The sequence below is a fragment of the Calonectris borealis genome, chromosome 6, assembly GCF_964195595.1.
Source record: "Calonectris borealis chromosome 6, bCalBor7.hap1.2, whole genome shotgun sequence".
Taxonomy (NCBI): domain Eukaryota; kingdom Metazoa; phylum Chordata; class Aves; order Procellariiformes; family Procellariidae; genus Calonectris; species Calonectris borealis.
Window position 1 is genome coordinate 38,404,275 of NC_134317.1, and position 24,591 is coordinate 38,428,865.

General features: G+C 36.7%; 1 protein-coding gene across 2 annotated transcripts in view; it reads left to right on the forward strand.

Moving 5' to 3' along the window:
- NCKAP1 (NCK associated protein 1) overlaps window positions 1-20,630 on the forward strand; it is a 61,645-nt gene extending 41,015 nt beyond the window's left edge. For both annotated transcript variants that reach the window (XM_075153701.1, XM_075153702.1), the window contains exons 21-31: window positions 438-656; window positions 1,000-1,130; window positions 1,529-1,626; window positions 5,506-5,599; window positions 6,333-6,415; window positions 6,897-6,977; window positions 11,040-11,133; window positions 12,736-12,852; window positions 16,697-16,806; window positions 18,864-18,953; window positions 19,564-20,630. In XM_075153701.1, the coding sequence (XP_075009802.1) occupies window positions 438-656; window positions 1,000-1,130; window positions 1,529-1,626; window positions 5,506-5,599; window positions 6,333-6,415; window positions 6,897-6,977; window positions 11,040-11,133; window positions 12,736-12,852; window positions 16,697-16,806; window positions 18,864-18,953; window positions 19,564-19,680 (1,234 nt within the window). In that variant the 3' untranslated portion in view covers window positions 19,681-20,630. The remainder of the gene's footprint in view (window positions 1-437; window positions 657-999; window positions 1,131-1,528; window positions 1,627-5,505; window positions 5,600-6,332; window positions 6,416-6,896; window positions 6,978-11,039; window positions 11,134-12,735; window positions 12,853-16,696; window positions 16,807-18,863; window positions 18,954-19,563) is intronic.
- The last annotated feature ends 3,961 nt before the right edge of the window (window positions 20,631-24,591 follow it).

Here is a 24,591-nt window from a genome sequence, read left to right on the forward strand (position 1 = left end):
AAATAATTTTTGCCTTAGTTAATATGCTTTGAACACTTTAACACATCATTGCTCTTGCATTTCCTGGAAGTTTTGCCTTTTAAAAAACTTTAATGTTAATTTATTTACCAAAGTAGTTGTAATATAAGTCTTCCTCATTGTGGGTTGCCCTTATGTAGGGGGGGGGGGGGAAACTTTATTTTAAAAATACTTAGTGGGTATTCTTAGTCTTGTGAAATTTTTGCTGGAACCATGAATATTGTTGCCTTTGTCATATAGAATTATTTTTAAAAGTGCTGGTATAGTATTTTCATTGATTAGAGTTTTATACTTGCAGATTGGAAAAGTACTCAGAGAAAAGCTTTGAATATAAAATCATTTTTATAGTTGCATCTTTGTTTAATTTTACTAATAAATGCAATTTATTTGTTTCCAATTTTTTTTTTGTTTCCTAAAAGGTCAATTGTTGGAATGACTATGTATAATCCAGCAACACAAGAGATTGCAAAGCCTTCGGAGCTGTTAACCAGTGTAAGAGCCTATATGACAGTCCTCCAGTCAATAGAAAATTATGTACAGATCGACATTACACGAGTATTTAACAATGTTCTGCTTCAGCAAACCCAGCATTTAGATAGTCATGGTGAGCCAACCATTACCAGTCTCTATACAAATTGGTAAGTAATTATCTGAACACTTTTTACAAGTTTTTTAATTATTTTTATTTAATTAAAACTCTGGAATTGCAGAAGTGGATTTGTTTGAAATTTTCTTAACTTTCTGAGTTCAGAAGTTTACTTCTCCCAGTACCTGATAAAAGCACTTTAAAGTTTGCCTATTGTGAAATTCACTTTTTGTAAGGGGGAGATGTAGAGTAAGATACAAATATCGGTTGAACTGTGAAAGTAAAACTTCAGTCTATAGGCTATGCTGTCCCTTGTCACACAAGTATACTTTATCTGTATAGTATATCTATGAACATTTGTCTTTTCATCTAAAAGTTTTTCCCTTTCTGATAAGGTATTTGGAAACTTTGCTACGGCAAGTCAGCAATGGTCACATAGCCTATTTTCCAGCCATGAAGGCATTTGTGAATTTGCCTACAGAAAATGAATTGACATTTAATGCTGAGGAGTACTCTGACATATCAGGTAAACTTCGATGTTTCTACTGAATGTTTGTGAGGGATAGTTATCGTACGCTTGAGTAATTGGAATAACAGCAACTCTTAGAGTGTTCTATTATAGACAGCATTTGTTAACCTGCAGTAGTATTTTAAGTACTTATTCGTGCTGCCTCTATACCTTGAGAGAGCTCGCTTTTCCTATTTTTGGTCAAAGCAGGGTTGTTGCGTTTAAGCTACAGAGGTAGGAGTATAATGTGTTGGTGACTGCTGCTTCAGTTCTATTACCATACAAGTTCTCATAGCTAAAGTTATATTTCATGGTAAAATATTTTTGCAATTAAAACACCATTGCTAGATACATGATAAGCATCAAATAACTGAGGAAGGAATGTTTGAAGTAGAACAGTTTGTTTTATTTCTCAGAAATGAGAGCCCTTTCTGAACTTCTGGGACCATATGGCATGAAGTTCCTCAGTGAAAGTCTGATGTGGCACATTTCTTCACAGGTCGCTGAGCTTAAGGTAACCTTGGGAAACTGGTGGGTGGGAAGGCGGGTTGCTTACTGTGTAAGCTTCCTTTAGGATATTTACTAGCTATGCTTCTGCATGCCATCTTTTTGAAATGACTGCATCAAACAAACTTATGAAGTTGTGAATTTTACTCTTATTTTGTAGTACATTTGCACATGTAGTACGTGTGTATCCCACATTCTTCAACAGCTGAATGGGCAGGACTTTATGCAGGCTGTGTTGATTTTTATGTTAGATACTCCTAAGTTAGGAGTCAAATCTCTTTCTGTCATCAATGACAATTTCAAGATCTCTCTGCTTGCAAAGCGCTTACCCAAATCTGTTGACTCTCAAAACTTAGCATGAAAATCTCAAATGTATCTTGGTCAGCTATAAGGACTTTCTTCACCATGTGTGTTAGCATCTATTGTTCAGTTTACGTGGATGGGAGACTTCAGGTCTTTTTTCTTTGTTAGTTTTCCTTGGTTTTAGACATATCTTTCCCTCTGGCTGAACAGTATCCATTTATTATAAACGTCTGTGTTCTGATAAATAAACCTCATACCTACAGCAACACAAACAAACAATAAAGTTGGTGCCATGAAAAAAGTTGGAAATACGGGCATCTCAAGGAAGCTAGTTGCATGTATATTCAAAACAACGAGCAATGACAGGGGAAGCATTCGGTTGCCTATGTAATTAACTCTTTCTGGAAAGAGGTTTTAAGAAATTTAATAACATGTACTACTTTCCCAGGATAGTCATGCTATTAAAGTGCCACTAATTGGCATATATTTGCTTTTCATATGACTTACTCTTTTAGTGTCATTTCCAAATTTAATTCCAAGTTGTTATTACATCTCATCATCTTCAATTTATTTAACCACTAATTACAATAAGGATTTTTTTGTAACTATTTATGCATGCTGTGTTATTTTTAAAAATGCACATGAATACTTGAGAGATCTAAGGTAGTTTCATTTCTTTCAACAACAATTTATTATTATTAGCATACCAGGCCTTTAAAAGTGTGTGTTTTTAATACACTCCATGTTATAATTTTGGAGATCTTGTTCTCCCTGTAAACATTGTGGATTTTGGTGCTGCTGAGTTGTGAGGATGTATGATGCCCTAAAAGATTTGAAACCTTTTATTCAATGTCACTGCTGAAGGAGAGGGGCTGCTCATGCTTTCCCAGCTGCTGCAAGAGCATGCAGCAACCCTGACCTGAGTGGCCAGCCAGGCAGGGTAGTTGATTCCTTATGCCCATTCCAATTTTTGAGTTTTAGGATGAGACATTCCAGATGAGAACGCTATGATTTTAATTAATTATGTAACTCCTGGCTATGCACAAAGTGACATCTGTCAACATTCAAGTAAAACACAAAGCCACCAGGCAGATGTTTGTTGGTTGCTGCTGTCTTTGCCCACTTACTGTGGAGTTGTCATACTTCCTCAAAATCAGCACAATTGATATTGTAGCTCTGTGTATTTTTTTAAAAAAGCAACTTTAAATTGTCTCTGAGATTTGTTGTTTTCTGATACTGCTAAGGATAAGCAGAACATAATGTAGGTCCACATGCACATGACCACATATTTGGAGGGAAAAAATAAAGTAATAAAATGTTCATCTCTTTGGCTGAGATGCAGTTGGCTTAGCAAGAGAGCACTGAGAAACATCTGTGTTTGGGGGAAGGAAGCAACAAGAGGGATAGAATGGGGAATTTATTAAGACTAGGGTTCAACATGCTTGCTTTGCTTCCCGCAGTGGGACCAGGTGTTGGTTTTATATCTGAAGTTTAAGACTGGGGCGAGGAGGGGAAGTTTGCCTCATTTGGGTAACTATTTGAACTGTATTCCAGCCTGTTCCTTTTAAATCTTAAACTAATATGCTGGTTATTTTTTGTAAAGCTGAAAGCTTGACTCAATAACAATGTGCGTGGGCTATTGCCTTCAGTCTTGCATTCTAGAGAGCTTTGAGGGATTTAAATTAAAATGACACATATCTGCCAAGTTCTGATACATCAGTTGGTTTAAAATTGCCCATCTTGATTTCAGTGCAAACCAGTCTTGCTTTGGCTTTCAGCACAGAAGTACATCTTGTGTGTCTATGTGCGTGCACATGTGCACACATTCGTGGAGGTAGTTGGTTTGCTACATCTTGTATAGCTTATTTCTTTCCTTGCTTCTCACTGAAGATAAGAATGAAAGTGAGAAGACTGAGTGGATTATGGATAGACTTGAGGTTATGGAAATAGCACGACCATGAGACAATGTAGTTGAATCTGAGAGGTCTAAGCTGTTGGACAGATCTGCTTTGCACAGGCTACTTGAGTGGGTGGGAGGAAAGACAGGCCACCATTTATATCATAGCAGCATTCTAGTTTAAGTTGTGCTGGTTTCTTCTCCTCCTGTGGTCACAGGAATATTCGCTCTGAAATTTAATTTCCCTGCTTGCCAGTTGCTATGTTTTGCCCTGTTTTCAGTGTGGGTTGAAGCAAAGTAAAATAAAACTATTAAAGCACTTAGCAGAACTATCAAAGGTGAAATGTTCTTGGATCCTTAGCAGTAGGTTCCTGCAGGTATGTCTCTGAGATTTTATATGATATATCTTAAATTACATCCCAGGTTTAAATGGCCTACATGTTTGATGAATAGTAGCTTTTCCTGCTCTCTCCTCATTGCTCGTTTTGTTTGTGCTGCCTACTAAATAAGGGGGAATGGAATGCATCCACTTGAAAAATAAAACTATTAATAATCACTTTAGAAGACCACCCCTAATCCAGAATATCTTGTTTTCTTCCTCTGTCTTTCAGTTCTTTTCTACCTTGATACTGTTTAGTATACAAAGCACTAAATTAAGTCTTCTTTAGAAGTGAAATGCTTTCTTTGTTTAATGTTCAGAAGCACACAAGATATTTCAATTTTCTTAGCCGCTGGTTGTCCTCTACCTAAAGAGAGATAAACATGTTTTCCATTTCTGAAATAGGGTACTTTGAATTCAAACTGCAAAAATATTTTTTGTGAGAATAAAGTACCTATTTCTTGCTTGAAGAGAGTTTAAAAATCCTACTTGGCACAACATAAGTTCCTCAGCTAGCAAGAAACCCTTTTTGGATCTGACATTTTATAGATGTGATTATGGAATCTCTGTAATTTAAATTTAAATCTGATACATATTTGGAGAATGATTTCAGGAAAGTTATTACATTCGCCCTAATGCTACAAGTTGCATGTGTGAGAGCTGTTACAAATTAGAAACAGACACACATTTTCTTTTCTTTTGGTCAAACTGATATGAACAGTACTGCACTTGAGTTTAACCCTCAGGCTAAGGTGTTGGGACTTGAATGAATGTCTTTGTTTTTATTTTATGTTACAATGGAAGAAAGTATCAAGTAAACTGCACCAAGATTTAACAATCTGACTCTTACACTCTTCATTCCGTTTTTCAATTTTAGCAACATTAAATTTCTAACACTTCAGCATTAATTAGTGAAAGGAGCAACCCAAAAGAATGGATTACTTTGTGAATCTGCATTTTTATTGATATAGGTATACTTTTTTTATAAAAAGCTGAATAGCATGAAGAGCTATTGTCTAGTTTTACTGTTTTATTCCCTTGTTTTAAGAAGTTGTACACATTGCTGAATATAAAAATCATGTTCCAAGGGGTATCTAATCCTGTGCTTTTTGATTCAGAGCTTGCTTTTGTGTAGAGTAGTGCCTGATGATAATACTGATATTGTAGTCCCATTAAGAACATAGTGGGTACATCTGTATTCCATGAGTTTATTTGCCTCTCTGCCAGATTGAAATATCCTAAACCACGCATTTATCCTGTTAACATGCTGAAATCTATAGCTGACCTGAATCCTTGCTTCTTTTTAGAAGCTTGTGGTGGAGAACGTTGAAGTTCTAACACAAATGAGGACCAGCTTCGACAAGCCAGACCAGATGGCAGCACTCTTTAAAAGATTATCATGTGGGTAACTAGCAAGGTCCTACTAAGGATATAGAATTGTTTTTTATCTTTGTCTTTGTAAAGAAAATGAGAAAAATTAATTTCTCTCTATTAAGTATACAGAAGTAGCAAAATGTATGTGAGCTCATATAAACTGATGCTGCTTTTCAAAATTTTCCAGTCGTCTTATGTACAGACAAAATGAGATTTCAGTGTTAATTAGTGCATGGGCGCTATAGTAGTGATGAGCTTTGAGCGTCTTTTCTCTTCAGGGATGATTACACATAGCTATAACAACTGGGTGCATAGTCATAGAAAAGAAAACACAGACTTTTTTGACACACGTTTCTGATTTGATTCCATCACAGTGTAAGTTATTGCATTCTTTGGAAGGATTTTTACATGCAATTAACATAAGTAATTATTTTTAACAAAAATAATAATTGTAGAGACACATTTTTGGCCTCAGGAAAACACAGAACTAGTGTTAGCATCCAATATTGTCAGCTGTGTGTAATGGGGTTCATTCCATGAAGTGGTTAACAGGATACGTGTTCTACTGAAAATCCCATTGCGAACTCAGCTATAAAAACCTGCTCAAGCACTGTTTATTTTGGCTCTTTTAAGGAATGCCATTGTTTCAGTACCTTGCATTTTTCAGTATTTTGTTAAATGTTTTCTTTCTCATTTTTCAAGAATTGAGCTTGTAAACATCAACAGGTTCTTGTTCATTATTGTTCTCGTTTCTCTTCAGCTGTTGACAGTGTTTTGAAGAGAATGACGATTATTGGTGTTATCTTGTCTTTTCGGTCGTTGGCACAGGAAGCACTTAGAGATGTAAGAAATAACTGAATATCTTCCGAATAATTTTTATTGTATTTAATTTAGTGGAATGATAAGGTATTTGAAGCTTCAGTATTTAGAAATGCTACCTCTTAAAAGGTTGGCATGTGGGTAAAATGGCAATACTCAGTCATAACTGAACTTTGAATTGCAAGTTGGGCGGGGGATGTGTCTACTTTTTGAGTAGTGTTCAGAGAAATGTTACATTAAAACATACAGGTTTTAATTTCAGCATGCCTCTCAATGTTTTCTGTGTTTATTACATTTTAAAAGCTTTCATTTCACTTTGTTTGCAAACAGCTTGATTTTGAGTTTATGAGGCTTTAATGTCTTACATCTGCAAACAAATTCATATGCATAAAATAAAAACTCATTTTAAAAAAGCTAATAAGTCCAGTAAAATAATGGTAGTGTCTAATTGATCGTTAACATGGGAAGTACTTTTTCTCATTCTGTATGTGTTTGTGTCTCTTAGGTCTTGTCCTACCACATTCCTTTCCTTGTAAGTTCCATTGAGGACTTTAAAGATCACATTCCAAGAGAGACTGACATGAAGGTAATGTTTGGCCCAAAGGGTGATGGAGTCATTTTTGGAGTTTACTGAAAATATGTGAGGGGCAAGACTCGCGTGCCTAGTGTGAAAAATCCAGAAACAAAGAACATCCTTTTTTTTCCAAAGAGCTAAGTAGTTGTGCATCTGCAGCCTCCTAATGTTCTGCGGGAAAAAAAAAAATGAAAGAAACAACTGATAGGGTAAGCGCAAGTCTCTATCTGCCAGTGATCACATTTGAGAACTTTCATGGAAAGAAGTAAGAACAAAATTTATCCGGTGTTAAAACATGACTAAGTGATAAAGGGAAGAATACTGAGCTGCTTCATAGTGTGAGCAGTATAACTGGTAAAACTAATGTTTCAAGGACTCTGTGTGCAGGGTTGGAGCTCTATGCGTGTAATAGCTACAAGTCTGATTCTGACCTTAAATTGAAAATTCTTGTGAACCCACGGTCTGAAATGCTTGAAAAAAGTTAGCAGCTTAAGTAAGGTGCCTTGCTTCTGAATGGTAGTATGTTTCCATCCAAAAACCCTTGTCAGTACATCCCGTGGCTTCTGGACACATATGCACAGTAGCGGCAGCCTAGCTGTTTTTTTAATCTCTCATTGCAGCTTGGAGCTTATGAAGGTTTGCAAGCTTCTTGATGGTATTGTGGCAATTTGATTTGCACAAAATGTGTAGTGGGATATACATTGCGCAACTGTTGATTCACTTTTACAGAAACAATTTTCAGAAATCTGCTCTTGAGCAAAGTATGGTTTTTGAGGGCTGGAATATGTTGTTATTCCTGAACTTGAAGTTTACATTTTGCCATTTACTCTTGAGGAAAGAAACTTAAGTTCTGTTTTGTATGAAGATTCACTAAGTTAAAAAAAATCCTTCTCCTTTTTAAAAGTACATTACAAGAACAGTTCAGAGTCCATTATGGTGGGCCTCATGATTTCAGAAGACATGGTTTAGCAGTTGGTCTGAAAATGAGTCAGAGCTTGCACGAAGAATATGAGAAGTTACTGAAATTTCACACATATGCTATTTCACTCCAAAATATAATCACATGCTCTCTGAAACTTGCAATGCTGATAAACCAGCCATGAATGTTTGATGTTCCAGAAAACATTGAAATTCATACAATAGAGGAATTCTGTGAAAATGCTATGGAAAATTACCTTCAAGGATACTAGCTCATGATAAAAATTATATCAAAATGATGCAAGTTGCCTTTGCACTTCTGAAGAAAAGCCTTTCTAAAATTCTCACCTATAGTTACAAAAAAAATCATTGATCACCAAAGCATCATGTTCTGTTATTGAACTTGAGGAATCAGCATGCAGAAGAGATGAGGAGGGAAGTTCGCTGCTTACTTTGCCTGATCTTTTCAGAAAGCATCTTACAGCCTCTGGTATCAAAGGGGTCCTGAAAAATAGGGTAGGACAAAGGCTGCAACAGTAATCATTGAAGATGGTATTTTACCATTGATATTTTTAAGCTGATGATAACAGATCATTTTAAACATCGCAATGGATCGCTAAAGACATCGCTGAACTCATTTGTGTCAGCAGATAGAAGAAAGCCTAGTACTTGCTGCTTCTCTTCTGGAAGTCACTGGAGTAATTTGGAGTCGCTGGAATCATTGGATGGCAAAAAAAGCTATCTATTGCTAAATAAAACTATGCTGAAGACTGTTCTCTGGCTCGTGCCACGTAGCACCACCTAGTTGCCTTTGCTTCACATAATATTTGGCTGTTGGCCTTCTTTAGGCCTGCTGGAGTTCCACTGTGATTCTTAAATATACCTATTTTGTATGTGTGTTTTTCTAGTTCAAAGTGTCTGAAATAAATTCCAAGTGCTGTGGTACAGTCCACCGTGCTGGCGTTCGCATGATACCAACCGTAGATGTCACGTTTTGTGGTGTGGCGTGATGCCATGTGTAGGCTTGTTTGAGAGTACATAGCTTGCCTGGATAACGTTGGAGGACTGTGCATGGAGATGGAGCCAAACCTGTGTAGTCTTGTCCATAGTGCCTACTGGGAACTCTGGCGTGTGCTACCCTGCAGCTCTGCCAGAGCTTTATCCCGAAAACAGCCTGGAAGGGCCAGAGCTGTGCCATGAGCCTGATGACAATTACGCCCTGTGGACAATCAGCAGCTCATTGTCTGAGCTTTCTCCTGGCCTTATCACATACAGCAGTGCAATTGTAGGCAGCAAAGGCTTCTTTTGGGACAATAAGGCAGACTACTTTTTCTTAAATAAAGGCATGTCAACAGGCAGATCTTTACAGTGGGTTGGGACAATTGTCCAACTGGGCATATTTTAGGACGTAATAACATAGTAATTTCCTATGTACTGAATGTACCAAGCAAAGCATAAATAGCTTTAAAGCTGTTGATGAAATAAATACTTATTATGAAATGTTATTTTTATTTTAGTATCCCTGAAACTTATGATTTGGGGTGACTGGCAAAATGGGGATTTGTTCTCCTTTTATTTGGTTTGTTTTTTTTTTTAATATTAAATTGTTAGGATGTCTATACAGGCTTTTAGAAACAGGCTTGCATTTGTTCCACTGTTGCGCCGTAACCAGTTTGTTGCGAAACAGCTCCCGTCCCAATGCTCTGTAATTTTTTTAATGCAGGTCTGTACTCAAGCTAATACCATATTGTTGTTCCTCAAGCGGGGTTCGTTACCCGGTGTGCAGTAAGCCAATCCCACACACAGAGCCGAGATACTTGTTTCTTTCCTGTCAGCACAGAGATGGGTGCTGGGTGGTAACTCCACAAAGCTAGCACACCAAAATACAAAACAAGTCCTTATTTATATCTTAAAATCGACTAACTACCACCCATTCTACAAACAGATTGGTTATTATAATTTTCTCATTACCATTTTGCCTTGTCGTTCTCAACATCAACGACGCGTGTTCAGTGGGTAAGGGGATTAATGTGGTCGGGAGAGATTTCAGCAGTGGAGGTGTGGTTTTCATGTTGTTATTAGGATAGGTTAACTTAGGACATGATCTTTGAGGAACCTGGCACAATTTTTACAGTTTGAAAGACACTTCATTTATCTCAAGTTCATGCCTACTGGTTCATGACCATCCGTTCCTTTCTTGTTCTAAAAATCAGTTTATCAAATTGTTACAACAATTCCCATAGGATCTTAATTAAACATTTACAAGATTCAGCAGCTTCTTCATGTAATCTTACTACAGCACTGTGCAAACAAAATTCAAAACGGAACTTACCCTCGGGTAGCCAGGCTGGAGCACATGGATAAGGATAATCTGCACGATATCCACTACGTGCAGCTGACAAACTATATGTGAGAATTTATGGGCAAAGGGTAAAACTTCTCAAATGTTAATGGCACTAACACACATTGCTAGCATTTCCCATAGTCCTTTGTATTTGGTATAAATCTGCTTTTGCAGAGATTCATCTGAACTACAGCTTCAGATACTTTGTCCAAAGAGAGAACAACTGTGTTGAAAGTGTGTTAGTGGCAGCCTGGGACAGGCTGGAAAATGGAATACATTTCAAGATGTTCTTAGTTCCTCCAAGTGTTAGGGCCACTTAGAGTCTAATTCTTGGCGCTTGGAATCACCGGACACTGAATCTGTATCAAATTTGACTGTTGTAAGATTTCTTTTCTGCCTTACTCTAATATTTCACCAGATTGTGACTTTTGGCTTTTGTCTAAAAATGCTGTATTTGCAGATGTTAGCTGATACTTTAGATCTGGTAGAGAAAATCTGTTAGTTTCTTTTGAACAGTAAAGCGAGATGTAGAAACAGCTAATTGGAAGTCAGGATGTTTGCTTTGTTTGGCTTGTCAAAAAGACATTCTAATTTAGCACACGAAGTACTGACCCAGCTGTTCAATGCAGGTTAGAAACAAACAAAAACCTAGAGTCTCTCTATCTTGTTTTAGCCAAGCCTTTGAAATTCCTTAGTGCCTCAGACTCTTAATACGAACATTTTAAAAATGACAGCAAAACTGTGCTTCATCACGTTTACACAAAAAGCATTAGTGTTGTCATTTTTGTAATTGCCTTTCTTCTGGTCCTCAGGTGGCAATGAATGTATATGAACTGTCATCAGCTGCTGGATTGCCTTGTGAGATTGATCCTGCCTTGGTCGTAGCACTGTCTTCCCAAAAATCAGGTAAGAAGTTACAACTTCAAAAATGTGTTTAAAAAAAAAATTTAAAAACCCCAATAAAATAGAGGGAGCAAAAAAAGAAATGCACCCAGGCATGAAAGTGTTCAAAGTGCTAGGAGGAGACTTTTGTATCTTGGGTCCTTTGTATTACTTTGATGAACTTCATAAATGGCATAAGAACATGAATTATTTGTGCCTGCTGCCTACTGATGTGTTAGCTTGAGAATCTTTTCAACCACATATGAATTAACTTGTTGACCTAGAAAAGAATAACGAATAGATGTTGAAGGAGTTTAATAGCTAATGGTGAAAACTGCTGTAATTTAAGGACAATGAAAATAGGACTCTTGTGAACAACTACGGACATGATCACTTCTGTTGTACAGATCTGTAACAAATCTGTGTCACGTAGGAGCTGAATGCACTTCATGAATTTCACAACATTGCATTACCGGTGTGTTATACAAGTGTTAACACGGAGCTTACAAGGGGAAACATGGTAAAATAAACATGTTAATGTTCTAACATGTGTAGTGCTTCCTCTTATTCGCTTTAAAGCACCACTGTCTAAGCTTTTCAGTTTTATTTACTCTGGCAGGTTTGAAGGCATGAATTAAGACTCTTAAGTGCTTTTTGACAGTCTTCAGCTTTTTTCCCTATCTTCTTTACTGAGCACTTTATTGCTTTTTTCCCCTGTGTGTAATGGATAGTTAATGTTATAATCAGATCATGAATATTTTAAATGTTTTTTCTTGCTTTAATAGTAGTTCTTTTGGGAGGGGAAAATACAGCTAATTCCAAGGGACATTTTAATATTCAAACTTAACTGTCAAGCACAATTTCTTTGTAGACCTTAAAAACCCCAAAACCCCACACGTTTGCTTTATATATATGTATTATATACTTAGGTATATCTTTGGAAGATAGGTAGTATCTGAAGTGGCATTTTAAATAGACTATTTTCATTGTGGTGCAGCTGTGAAATGTTTAAGCTGGGTGAACAAGACAGCGAATTTATATTTTCATGATTGGTTATGATCTTGTATTTTGATTCTTGACTTTCAGTTTGAAGTATTTTGCTTTTAGTAATTCGGTTTGCACACATATAAGTACTGTATTTCGCCAACTGTTGACTTTTTTAAACTAATCTTACGCTAATGTGTGGTGATGCTGCTGTTTTTGAAAACGCAAGGGTTTAGTGTGAATTGAGGTGAGTGCACATCACTTTCTGCGCATTTACAGAAGGGAGAGTGCAAGAGAAGCTCTCCTCACCTCAGAGCAGTAACTGGATTTACATCAGCATGTAAAAATATATTCCGCTCAGCAGATTAAAGTCTTAGTAACTAAATGGTTAGAAGTGATAGAGCAGCAGCAGCTTGCCTTTGTTCTTGTAGATAACAAACTGGACATTTTGAAACTCCATCCTGTGTCTTTCGGCAAGACTGACATAATATTCCTCCTTTCACAACACAAACAGTGAGTTTGTTGTTGTTGGGTTTAAATTTCAGTTTGGTCCAACATTTTACATTGTAAGCTACCTACAGTTGAAAGGAAATGTTTTAAGATGACTTTTTTAATTAAGAACTTTATTGGTTTTGTTTTTAGAAAACATTAGTCCAGAAGAAGAATATAAAATCGCTTGCCTTCTCATGGTCTTCGTGGCAGTCTCTTTGCCGACTTTGGCTAGTAATGTGATGTCTCAGTATAGCCCCGCCATTGAAGGTAATGTAGAGTCAGCAAATACTTGCTGTGAACGCTTTCTTCATAATAATCCTGGTAGTTTCTTGAATACATTTGTTTAAATATTTACTTACATTTTGTAGCGAACAAAATTTAAAAATCGGTTATCCCTAATCCAGGAAAGTTCTTCTGAATGTTACTTTAAAAAGCATTTACTTAACTCTTGTTTGAGAGAACTTTCTATGAAAAATGAGTCTCCTACTTGAGATTTTAAGAACAGTTCAGATACTGTAGGGGGCAATCTCGTCCTAATATGTGGAATTGCTAGAGCATACATTCTACATTAATTAGTGTGAGACTTTTATATAATAGTATAGATGTTTTAGTAATCTTTACATTGGCTTTGGGCCACTCATACAAGGTGTCTTTTCTATATTTAATATGCTGTTCATATTACTGAGCATAAAATTTTGAAAACAGAATCTGGAAGGTGTAAGCTGTGAACAGAATTAGATCCTACGCAGTAGTTCAACTTTCTTATTTAAAAAAAAATAAAAATCTTTGCCTCAAGGAAATTCTTTGCATGTAATCCACAAAAAATAAAGTTCTCTTTCAGACAAAAAAGCTGAAAAAAAAATGACTGACAGAACTGTTCCAACAGATACAAAAGTCAGCTTTCAGCTGTTCAAGCTATTTCCTTTGTGATGTGTAGCATGGCTCACAAAAGAGCATGTTTATTCTGCATCCATTTACTGGGTACAGCGTGTTTTTTCTTTTTCTTTTTTTTTTTTTTTAAAGTTGCATTCTTTTTAATCCGGTCAAAACTTAACTCACAAAGAATGTCTAAACTGACTTCTGAAAATTTAAAGTGCCAGGAAAAAACCAAAAATTCTGAAGGCCTTCTGCATCACTTAGTGTAGTATGCAAATCACATTTTTTGAGAGACCCAAGATTGTTGTTTTAAATGGGGTTAATTAATGTTTTCTTCAATTTTGAGAGATTAGGGATTTGTTAACTCTAGTTTCATTTTAAACAGATAGTGTAACCTTTTGCCAATTGTGAAAAAGTTGGATAAATCTCTGATGCAATGAGTAGAACTTGAACATTGATTTGAAAAGTTACAAATTTTAAAGTTAACAGCCTTTTCTGATGAATAGGGAGAACAATCTGTAACCCGCAGAGTTGTTTCATGTTATCTGCACTCACAGTATTTCTACCGCTTTTTGCGAGCTTTTTCAAAGTCATGATGGCTGAATGAAAATCTCAGAATATAGGCAAGAGCAGGGAATATCAGATGTGGTTGGTGAGGGGCACGGGTAGAAACTTTCTTGTTGAAGGACAGTCAGGTTGATTCTCCTAACTCAGTCCAAATGAACTTGCGTATGTGTGTTTAAGACCACATCTCTTAAGTATTTCTTTTTTATCGTTTCGCAAAAGAAACCTTCTGGAAGCACTTTGTGCTACCAGTGTCTCCTTCGAAAGCGTCTTACCTAATGTAGAGTCTCAAAACTTATCCTACAGGGGGACAGTACTAAAAGTTTTTTAACGGTGTTTTCACATTGACCCCTCTGCAAATTTATTTCTAAGAACATGAGTCAGGCTAGCTAGAGGTTCTCCAGCAGGTTAGAGCTCATGCAGGTTTGCCTTCCTCAAACTCCCCTCTCTTCTAAGGACCCTCTTAGTCCTCAGGTTCTTAGCAGGCTGAAACAACAGATAATTCTTACCTTCTGCCTGTTTTATATCATGTAGCTTAAATATTCCAGTTTCTGTGATTTCATTCAGTAACTCTAAAGATGAAGTCAGGCAAAGCCTTGTTTCGAAGTCAGTTCTTAAAGAAAGTACGGTTAATAAGATCTCATAAAACTGTAACTGAAGAGAAGTTACATCTAGAACTCAAATAAGCCCATATTAGGAGTTGCTACTGATTTTATGAGATGTGGCCTCTGTATTATGTAATTCTTTACTGAGTGGGCTCTTTTTTATTGAGAGGAAAAGAGTCTGGCAAAAGGAATACATAAAATATGTTCACCCTGCAAAAATAACTAAACAAACAGAATAGACCTTGTCAGTCCTGCCTTCCTTGCATAATACTACTTTTTCTTGTGTTCTGCCCTTATTGTAGAACATCTGGCTTTAGACACTTAATATAGATGCTATTTCCAGAATGAGAACTTAATAAATACTGCTTTTTATGAAGTAAATTCCCTGGGCAAATCCTGAATTTATCCATCAAGAAGTCACAGATTTGAGGGAGTTTCAGCTTTTTAATCTGGCAAGACATACCTCCCAAATACAGACAGTTCTTGGACAGTTTAGCAATGTCTGTGTTGTCTCTACTTCAAGATCAAGCCTGTTTCTTCCACTGGCTCCAGATAAAGGCTCAGACTCGATCAGGCCTGTACTTCTGTCCCCATTAAGAAATCTGAACTGCTAGTCAAATATCAGGCTAGAGGAGTACTTTGTTGTCTAGGGCCTAGAATACAATGCTAGTCTGCAAGAGACATAGCCTTTTCTAAATACTTGAAACCTGTCGCAGGTTGGAAGACAGCAATTCCTCAGTTGAATTCCCTTGCTGATGCTTTTTCTACAGTCTCCGAGACACAAAAATAAAGTCACTTCAAAAAACCAAGCCACTTCAAAACCAAATGTAGACTTAAATCAGCAGACTTAAGCAGAACAAATGTTCTTGACTGATGTTCAAGGGAAGTGGTGATCTATTCTTTTTTTGGACTAGCGTATTCACACAGCAATATTTAATTAAAAAATAGGAGATGGAGTAAGAGTATCAGCTCGAGGGAGCCTGCTGGTGGAGATCCACAGGGATCTTTGCTGGGACCTACTAGTCAGCATATTCATAGACCACCCGGAAGGGGGGGTTGAAGAGTGAGGTGAGAAAATTTTCCTATCATGTAAAGCTATGGAGGGTATTAAAGGAGTAAAGAGTTGCGGATAGATATCATGACTGAGTAAATTGGGTAATAAAATGACAGATAAAATTCATTTTAAGTAAGAATAGTGATATGCATGGGGGAAAAAATTAGTTTTTCTCATGTGGAGTGATGGGATCTAGCTGACCTTGCTATTCAGGCATGACCTTGGAGTTATGGTAAATGAGTGAATGAAAAAATGAGCTCGGTGCTCAGCAATGGTCAAAAAAAATTGGTAAGAATCAGCAGTGTTTGCATGCTTGAATGCTTGCTAACTCCTTCAAAGATCACCTCCTTTTCATATGGTAGCACTTTCCCAAGATATTTGCCCAGGTGTCTATTAGTTTTGTTTTAGAGTGGTAGATTTAACTTAATTTGCCTAGATGAAATATCAGGCTTACTGAGGAGCAGTTCTCTTTGAAAACTGGTGTCATTTAATCACCTCCCAGGCCTCTGAAGCCTGGGTGAATTTTAGGCAAGATGTTATGTACAGCAATTAGCAATTTGACAGTTTTGTTCTTGAGTTCCTGTAGATCTCTTGGGTGAATATTGTCTGGGCATGATGACTTGTTCATTTACACAGAGGGGAGAAAAACAGCCAATTAGCTTGAAAAAATCCTGCTTGCGCATGTCTTTTTAGCCTAGTCAAGTGGGAATACTCTCAAGTTTTGTAGAAACCAAATAAACTTCCAGTATATTCTTTGTCCTTATTTCTGAAAGCCACAGGGATCTTTGTCAGGTTGTTGTGACCATTACAGCATTCCGAAGGGAGATCTGTACTTCTGGTGGCTTTCCTGATACCACGTTCAGTGTGGAAAAGTACTTTGCTCCCATTGTGTAAGATGCTAAAAGTTGATGTTTCATTGTGACAAGTCTATTTACTCTTTGGTGATGTTTTCCACAGAATACTGTGGTTTTCAAACATGACGCTGAGGTAATTTGTATATGTTTTTGTTTAGGGCATTGCAACAACATTCATTGCTTGGCAAAAGCTATCAACCAGATTGCCGCAGCTTTATTTACCATCCACAAAGGAAGCATTGAAGACCGTCTTAAAGAATTTTTGGCCGTACGTATAACTTCATTTCTAGAGTTAGCCCCTCTAAAAAGAGGGGAACTCTCATCCCCTAATGCCCCTCAATCCGTTTGATACATAGTTTAGCTCGCACAGTGCTGTCATGAAATTATGAATGTGTTTGTCATTGCAAGTGTTACCTTTACAGTCACAATCAGCCATGAGTAATCTTAATCACAAGGGCATACTATAAAGATTTAGATTAGTATGGATGAGTATTGATTAACCAACACTTTTTCCAATAGCAATATTGCTTCATAATGCTCGTAACGTTACTTATTTTCCTGTAGTTGTAGATTACAGAGAAACTAAAGTTATTGTATTACAATGTTGATTTTGATTAGGAGAAAATCAGGTGTGGGTAAGTTACTTTTTGAAGTCTAGCAACAGGTTAAAATTCGTATCTTAACAAGAAAAATAGCTGTTGAATTCAGGAAGTATTTTCAAATTCAGGTAGAAAATTAATATTTGGGATGCAACGCAATTGATTTCATATAAATCTGGTTTTGGTGCATAAGAGAGAAAAGCATATTTTTAATACAAGTCTACATGTAGGTTAAATTTAGTAGTAGTCCTTTAGCAATAGTCAGCGGTGTGTGATGTTGGAAAGTAACAGTAGTAAATCAGTACAAGTGTCATAATTTTTTTTCAGTAAAATTCTTAGTGTTTTAGCACATAGCATCTCTTATATTGTGTGGCCCATGACTGGAAAAAGAAATGTGCAATGCATATAAAGTCAAGATTCTGTCTAGCAGACTTTCCCACGATGTGTTGGACTCTTAGTTTATTTTACCTTTTCAAAGAAAGTAACTCCAGAGTGGCTTTTGAGTTTTACTTTTTGACATGCCTGCCCTTCTTAAACAGTAACTGTCTGATAGCGGTATGTTACAGGGGTATTTGGGAAGAGGAATTTTTATGCTTCGGAGTAGGTTGAAGATCAAAGCTTCTGAAATCCTTAATGATGCTTAGAAGAAAATCAAAAGCCCTTACGTGGCGGTGATGCATTTTAAATACATTTTGGTGTGCTGCTCGAGTAGAAATAGAATTTTTAAAGTGGTTCTTAATTAGTCAATACTTGAAGGGAAGCTAAAGGCTAAAATGGCAGCTTTACTTTAATTTCTAAAAATTATTACTGTTTTTGAGTGATTCTTGATTTTTGCTATTTGGCCTTTAAATGTGAAAAAATATCCCCTCCCCCCCCTTATTTTAGGTGCCTTACACACTTATGGGGGTGGGATAATGGTAACTTTCTGTAACTAGAAGTCCACAGAAACAGTTTTTCTTTTTTTTTTTTTCTTAAAAGGATCTTTCACTTCTGGAAGTTCATTGCATTTTGTAAAACAGAAAAAACGTTTGGCCATTGACCTTGTCTAATGCAACTGCTGGCTGTAAAAGATGAAAGAGAAATGGTTGTGTCAAGTTGCACACATTTGACAAGTGAAGGAAACCAGTATAGTTTCATGTGATAAAAACACTTTTGGTATGAGGTTTGCATTTTTCCAGTGTTTAGGAACTGGTTTCAGACCACTGCTTTTACTGCACAGACCATGACTTGGTGGTTCAGATATTTTGTTAATCTTTCTTTTCTAACACCTTTTGTATATCACTTATTGTTAGTCTGAAAGAAAAACATTTCTCTCAAGAAGAAAATGTGCTGCTGGAGATGATCTGCTTTCCTGTCAAAGTTAATTAAATACGGAAAAAACTTACTGGGTTATTTAATACTGATGAGTATGTGCTAAGTTTCTTTTGAAGTATGCATATTCACTTTATATTACAAATTGAATTTAAAATCTAAATCAATATTCCTCTTGAACAAAGTTAATATTTTAAGTTAAAATCCATTTCTGGTAAACATGTGGTTTAGGCACACCGCCATTGCTCGGTGTGCTCAGGATTACTTACTTTCCTTTGTAGTTATTAGTACAACGCAGTGTCGGTTGGCTAGGATATTGATTCTTTTAGAAAGGTTTTGTGTGTGTGTAACAAAACAGCAGAAGCTGATCAATGCATTGTTTTATTTATTGCTTTGAAATACTCATTTTCTGTAGCTTGCATCGTCTAGTCTACTGAAGATTGGCCAGGAGACGGACAAAACTACTACAAGGAACAGAGAATCTGTTTACCTACTGCTAGACATGGTAAGCATTTGTCTGTTTTGTGTTACTAACTTAAGGAATGGGCTCCGCATTGCATCGTTCCATAAGGGGTTTTCGGGTGTCACCTTGGGTGTTGTAGCTCATGAATCAGTGGAAATCATCTTTTATGTCACTCTTCCTGGCATTCTAATGTCAGGAATTAATTTTTTTCCTTCCCCCAACACATGCACACATTTTTACCATCGTCCTTTGTTGCCTAGAACATTGTATCACATTGTTCAGATCACTTTCATTGTTCACTCAGTACATACAATATTAAAATGAAATTTCACATTAAAGAAGCACTGTTCAGAGTGTGTGGGAGAAAATCCTCTCTGCTCAGAGGTTTTCCTTTCAGTATTCTGTATCTTCTGGAAATGGCAGGAGTGCTATATAACTATATATGTAGGAAAGCTAAACGACTAGCTTTGAGAAGCCGTGAGTTTATAGCGATGTGTTTCTCCCCAGCGTTTAAACTTTGTATTATTTATTTTTGCTATGAAATACGTGAGTGGTGTTGTGGTGCAGACCAGAAGTATCTACATGAAATAGATTATCAACAGCGGGCAGTAGAAGGTGTTCTGCAAAACCTTGTGTTTCTGGTATTTTTCAGATCGTGCAGGAGTCTCCGTTCCTGACAATGGATCTCTTGGAGTCTTGTTTCCCGTACGTCTTGCTGAGAAATGCATACCATGCTGTCTACAAACAAAGTGTCACATCCTCTGCCTAAGTATCTACTTACTGGAGATAAGACATAGCACGCATCTATGTGGCCTCAGTTTTATCTGTAAACTGTGGAGCTATTTTACTTTATGGCCTGATGAACAGTTTTGTGGATTATAGACTTTTTCCATAAAGTTGTATTTCTGATCAGTGGTTTCTTAATATGGTTGTACTACAATATAAGCTTGGTTGATTTTAGGTTGCACATTCATGGAAAATCTTTTTTCTCATTTCTTCCTTTTTTTTTTTTTTTTTTTAACTTTAGAGCATCAGTTATGTTTAAAAAATACTACTTCTGCTATATGTTTTTTAATATTGATCATGCAAAACAAATTGCTTGTTTATTTCCCAGAAGAAAAATGTATTTAGTGATTATTTTAGATAGTGTAGCTTTCATCTGTGTGTAAATTATTTCATATAGGGAGAGTTATAATCTTGTACCTATTGTTCTTATTGAAAACAAATATTGGATGTGCATTTCTGTGAAGTAATTACAGCATTTCTAGTTTTATTTTGAAACATTCACCAATCTACATACTATGACACTATCTAACATTAAAAACGTTATAGGACTGCTTATCCTTCAGACAGCGATCCTCTCCCAATACTCTTAAACAACAGCAAGTGGTGTTGTTTGTATAAAGCATAGTGGAAATTTTTTTTAAACTAACTTCTGTGGTGCCCTGTTGGCATTAACACTACCATTGTACCCTGCTGTATAATAAACATTCTTACACATTTATCACATGTTGATAAAATGTTAGCCCTTAACCACTTTTTATATGTTTTAAATTTTTGAAATTCAAGTGTACCTTCCATAACATACAATAAACACTAGACTGTATTATCTGTAGGTGAATTATTTTTAATATAAATGTTATCCTAGTATTTTAAGCTTAAACTGTGCTGTTGTGCATTGATTTACATCTCACAGTTCATTAAATATCAATCCTTAGAGCTTTTATGTGAAGACTTCTTTTAATCCTTCACCTTTTGGCTTCTGCGATAGTGAATCTTGTAAAAAGTTGGAAGAAGGAATTAAAAACAATGTAAAAAGTGTCACTTTAGTGCCATTATCCTTTAAATCTTAATTTTACATAATAAAGCGAGAAAAGCATTTATATAGTACGTAGCGATGCCAGTTGTACCCATAGAAATAAGTGTATTGTAAAGTATAAAGTATAAAACTTGAAATAATGATAAAACAGGAGAGTGTTGCTAAAACCGTAACATCAGGCATTACTGAGACAGATGTATAATAGGCCTTTTTTTATCAATCGCGCAAATTGGCATGCAGGATAGCATTGGCTCATTTAGCCTGAAAGCTGACCAGATGGTTGTGCTCTTTAATCCACAGCGTATAAAAGCTATGTGTTTCTCAACAGGCTCTGGACATTGTATAGAGCCCCTGTTCTTGATGCAACTTCGGTGCATGCTGGTAACTTTTTCTATTATGAAAGAGCTGTTGTGTGCTCAGTTACAATAGCTTCCTCTGTCCAGAGGAAAAAAGTACTGGAATAAAATTGTCCTAAGGAAGTAAGACAGTACATCTATATTTTTCCTAATTACGCATTTTGTGTTATAACCATGGAACTGTTTTTAAATTGATAATTTAGTACCGTAACGAGTAGGTTTGTTCATAAAGAAGTTAGGTCGAATGCGAGACTTTGAGTTCTATTCTGTAGTATTTATAATCTAATACGTTCAAATGTCTTGATTTTAATTAAGATTTTTATTGTAATGTAGCCTTTTGTGGAAAAATAATGCCTATTTTCAAGACTGACTCTTGAAAAACTCAAGTTTAAGAAATAACCTATTTTGTGTCTTTGATCTTTTTAAGTACAAAGCAGTTGTATTTGACTGTTTACCTCGGATCCCTGTCAGCTTTCCACTGAGGTGTTACTGAACTAGGCCTAGAAAATAGGTAATCTCTGACAAACAGCGAGTGCAGTATCTCTGCAAGAAGCTACTTCTGATTAGATTGGATTAAATCGGATTAGATTTCGTCGTGAATGTTTTAGACTCAGTAGTTTCTGTGGGAGCCCTTACATGATTGTGCTGTGCTGTCTGGGACACAAATGTCCGAGATGATACCTTTTTAACTACCCTTCCTGCAAGGACTCTGAGCAAGCTCAGAACCAAACCAAGAACAGGGAAATTGGGGAAGAATTATGTGGACTCATCCACGTATTGATTGGGTTTTGGAGCGGTTTGAGAGGGTTTTGGGTGGGGGTGGGAGGGTGTCCTTGCTTTGTTCTTGCTTGTCGTATTTCTATTATTTCTGGTTTCAGCTGAGCTACTACAAAGCTATTTAGGGTTCAGCCTGCTTGTGGAAGGCAGAGAACATCAAGCATAGTCCTCAAGGCAACCTGTGTCCATGCACTACACAAACCGTAATAAGCCTGTTGAACCAAGTTTGTTGGGGAAAAAGGTAGAGAAGGAATTCTTCCTCTGGAGCCAGCAACACCGTGTCCGCAACTTAGTAAGTTCAACTGTTGACGTTGTATATTGAGTCATCTCAGGTGGCCTTTTGTGCATTTCCAGAAGTGTTTGTAATTCCTGGAGCATGAAACACAGACGGCTGAGCTGGTCCCATCTGGAGCCAGTTTGGATCAAATGTCTAATTCGCGGGGGAGGGCTCTGCCTCATGCGAGAGAGAGCATGGAAGAAGAATGTCCTGTTGCTGCCCAGAAAACTATTTTTATAACTTAAAAAGATGTGTCCATCAGGACAAAAGATTACCATTGAAAACAAGGGCCACTGTTAAACCTTTTTTGTTGTAGCAATTTGTTTTCTAGATAGGAAAAGGAATTGGTAACCAAACTTGACTCTTGGAGTATACTAGTTTTGATGCACTGGAGAATGGCATTCTCCCCCAAAAATGTTGAAATTAGGCCGGTGATTTGAGGAAAGATATGAGCCTTCTTCGTGGGCTTGTATGACTTCAGAGCTTATTCATTCCAGATTCAAGAAATCTCGACCATAAGTAAATACGCCTTGCCTCCAAACTGTATTTTTGCCAAAAGTTTCCCTGGTCCTGGGATTCAGCATTGTGATTCATACTAAAGAGTGAACTCTCAGTTACTTACCAGTAACTATTATAAATTCTGTAAGTTTGGATGTGTCTGAACGAATGCTGCAACATTTTTTTGGTGAATCGCTCCGTCAAGCCGAACCAAACTCAAAGCTAGGTTTATAGGTGTAGCCAATTATCCTGTTGAATCGATAAAAGAGTTTTTTAGACATAGGCTTCAAATTGTTTTCATATTCAAATTCAAGCATCTTTTATCTCCATAATACATTTTGGATACTATAGAAGTAATTTATTGTAGTTGTATTCACTACTAAACTTGGCTGATAAATTACGGACTGAATGAATACAGGGAAACTGCCTTCATTGCAGTCCTTGTGGCTAGCCCTGAAACACTGACACGGCTGGCTGTGCCAAGCAAGGTAATTTAAATGACAGCTACACACATTTGATTTGGTTTCGTGGATGACGACCACCGTTTTCAGTGTTGTCAAATCACCAGTTTTCAAAGATACTGAAGTTCTGCCTATTTTTTTCTTTAAGTACAATTTTTGAATCATTTTTATGATAAAGGTAAATCTTCCCCTGAAATGACAAAAGTTTTTTACTTGAATTGACCACTCCTTGTATGCTTTTGCTATTCGTCATGTTATAAAGTCTGTAAATATTTGTACTAACACATAACAAAATCAAAATGGCCCCCTGACCTGTGGCCAAAACCATATCTAATTTGTTATTTGTCATGCTGTTTCTAGTACTACTAGGTCAAAGCGACCTGCTCACTGGATATAGTGTCAGGGTGTCTTACACCATTCAGTAATAGAAAATGTTGGTATTAAAATCGGAATGAAAAGCGTATGTTGAGCTTAGCGTAAAGCAAGGGGATTTGAATAGTTTCTGGTGTAGGCTTTCAGGCTATTGCCCTGTTTATGATAACAGTAATCTTAAAAAGTGCCTTCTCGCAAATAACGAAGGAAAATAATAAAAAACTATACTGACACCTGTGTGAGTACAGATGTGAGCTGCAAAGCTATTACAGCTGAATGTTTAAAACCCTGATGCTAGTAAATCCAGTTCATTGTCCATTAACTACCTAATTTCATGTCTTGTCAGTACTCACTCCAGGTGGCGACCCGAAGATGGGGAAGGCATTAGCGCAGGTTACCTGCAAACTCTTCTGCTCTTGCCCTTCCTGCCCTTGTCATTAGCCTTTGAGTTTGCTCAAACTCGATGGCAGCCAGTGCAGAGAACAGAAGACTTGCGTTTGGCAAGAGCAGTACTGTTTATAAATACAAATTAAATGATAACTTTTTAATAATAGCAAGGACACAATAGCAACAACAATGAAACCATTCCTTGCATAGGCACACAAAGGAAAGAGCAGTAAAACGAAGAATGCACTGTAAATTAATCTTAGGCTAATTATGGTGACACAAAAGAGGAGTGAAAAGAAAAGGGAGGTAAGAGAAAGTGGTGATCACAGAGTGCTCAGAGAAGTTGGGAAAGACATTGCTTAGTGACTCTGAGTCCATTTTGTAACTCTGAAGTCTTATTTGGCACTTCATGGATTAAATCTAGATTGTATCTCACAGACTAATTCCATTTAAAAATTTCAACTGAGGTGTCATCTGTTTTCCACTCTGTACATGGAGCAAACTTGTCCAGCTTCAGGATCATTTGTAAATAAAGGATGCTTGAAAGCATAAAACTTTGAGGCGTCTTAGTATGAGCATATGTTTGCCAAGACTGAGTCAGCAGAACTCGATAGGAACATCTCTCTCGCGCCTGTTACAGTGAAGCACTAAAGATGGTCTGTGCTGTTTGGATTTAGTTTCTTTAAAGTGAAGATATCGGGAATGATGTTTAGTGTTACAATGAGATCAGGTA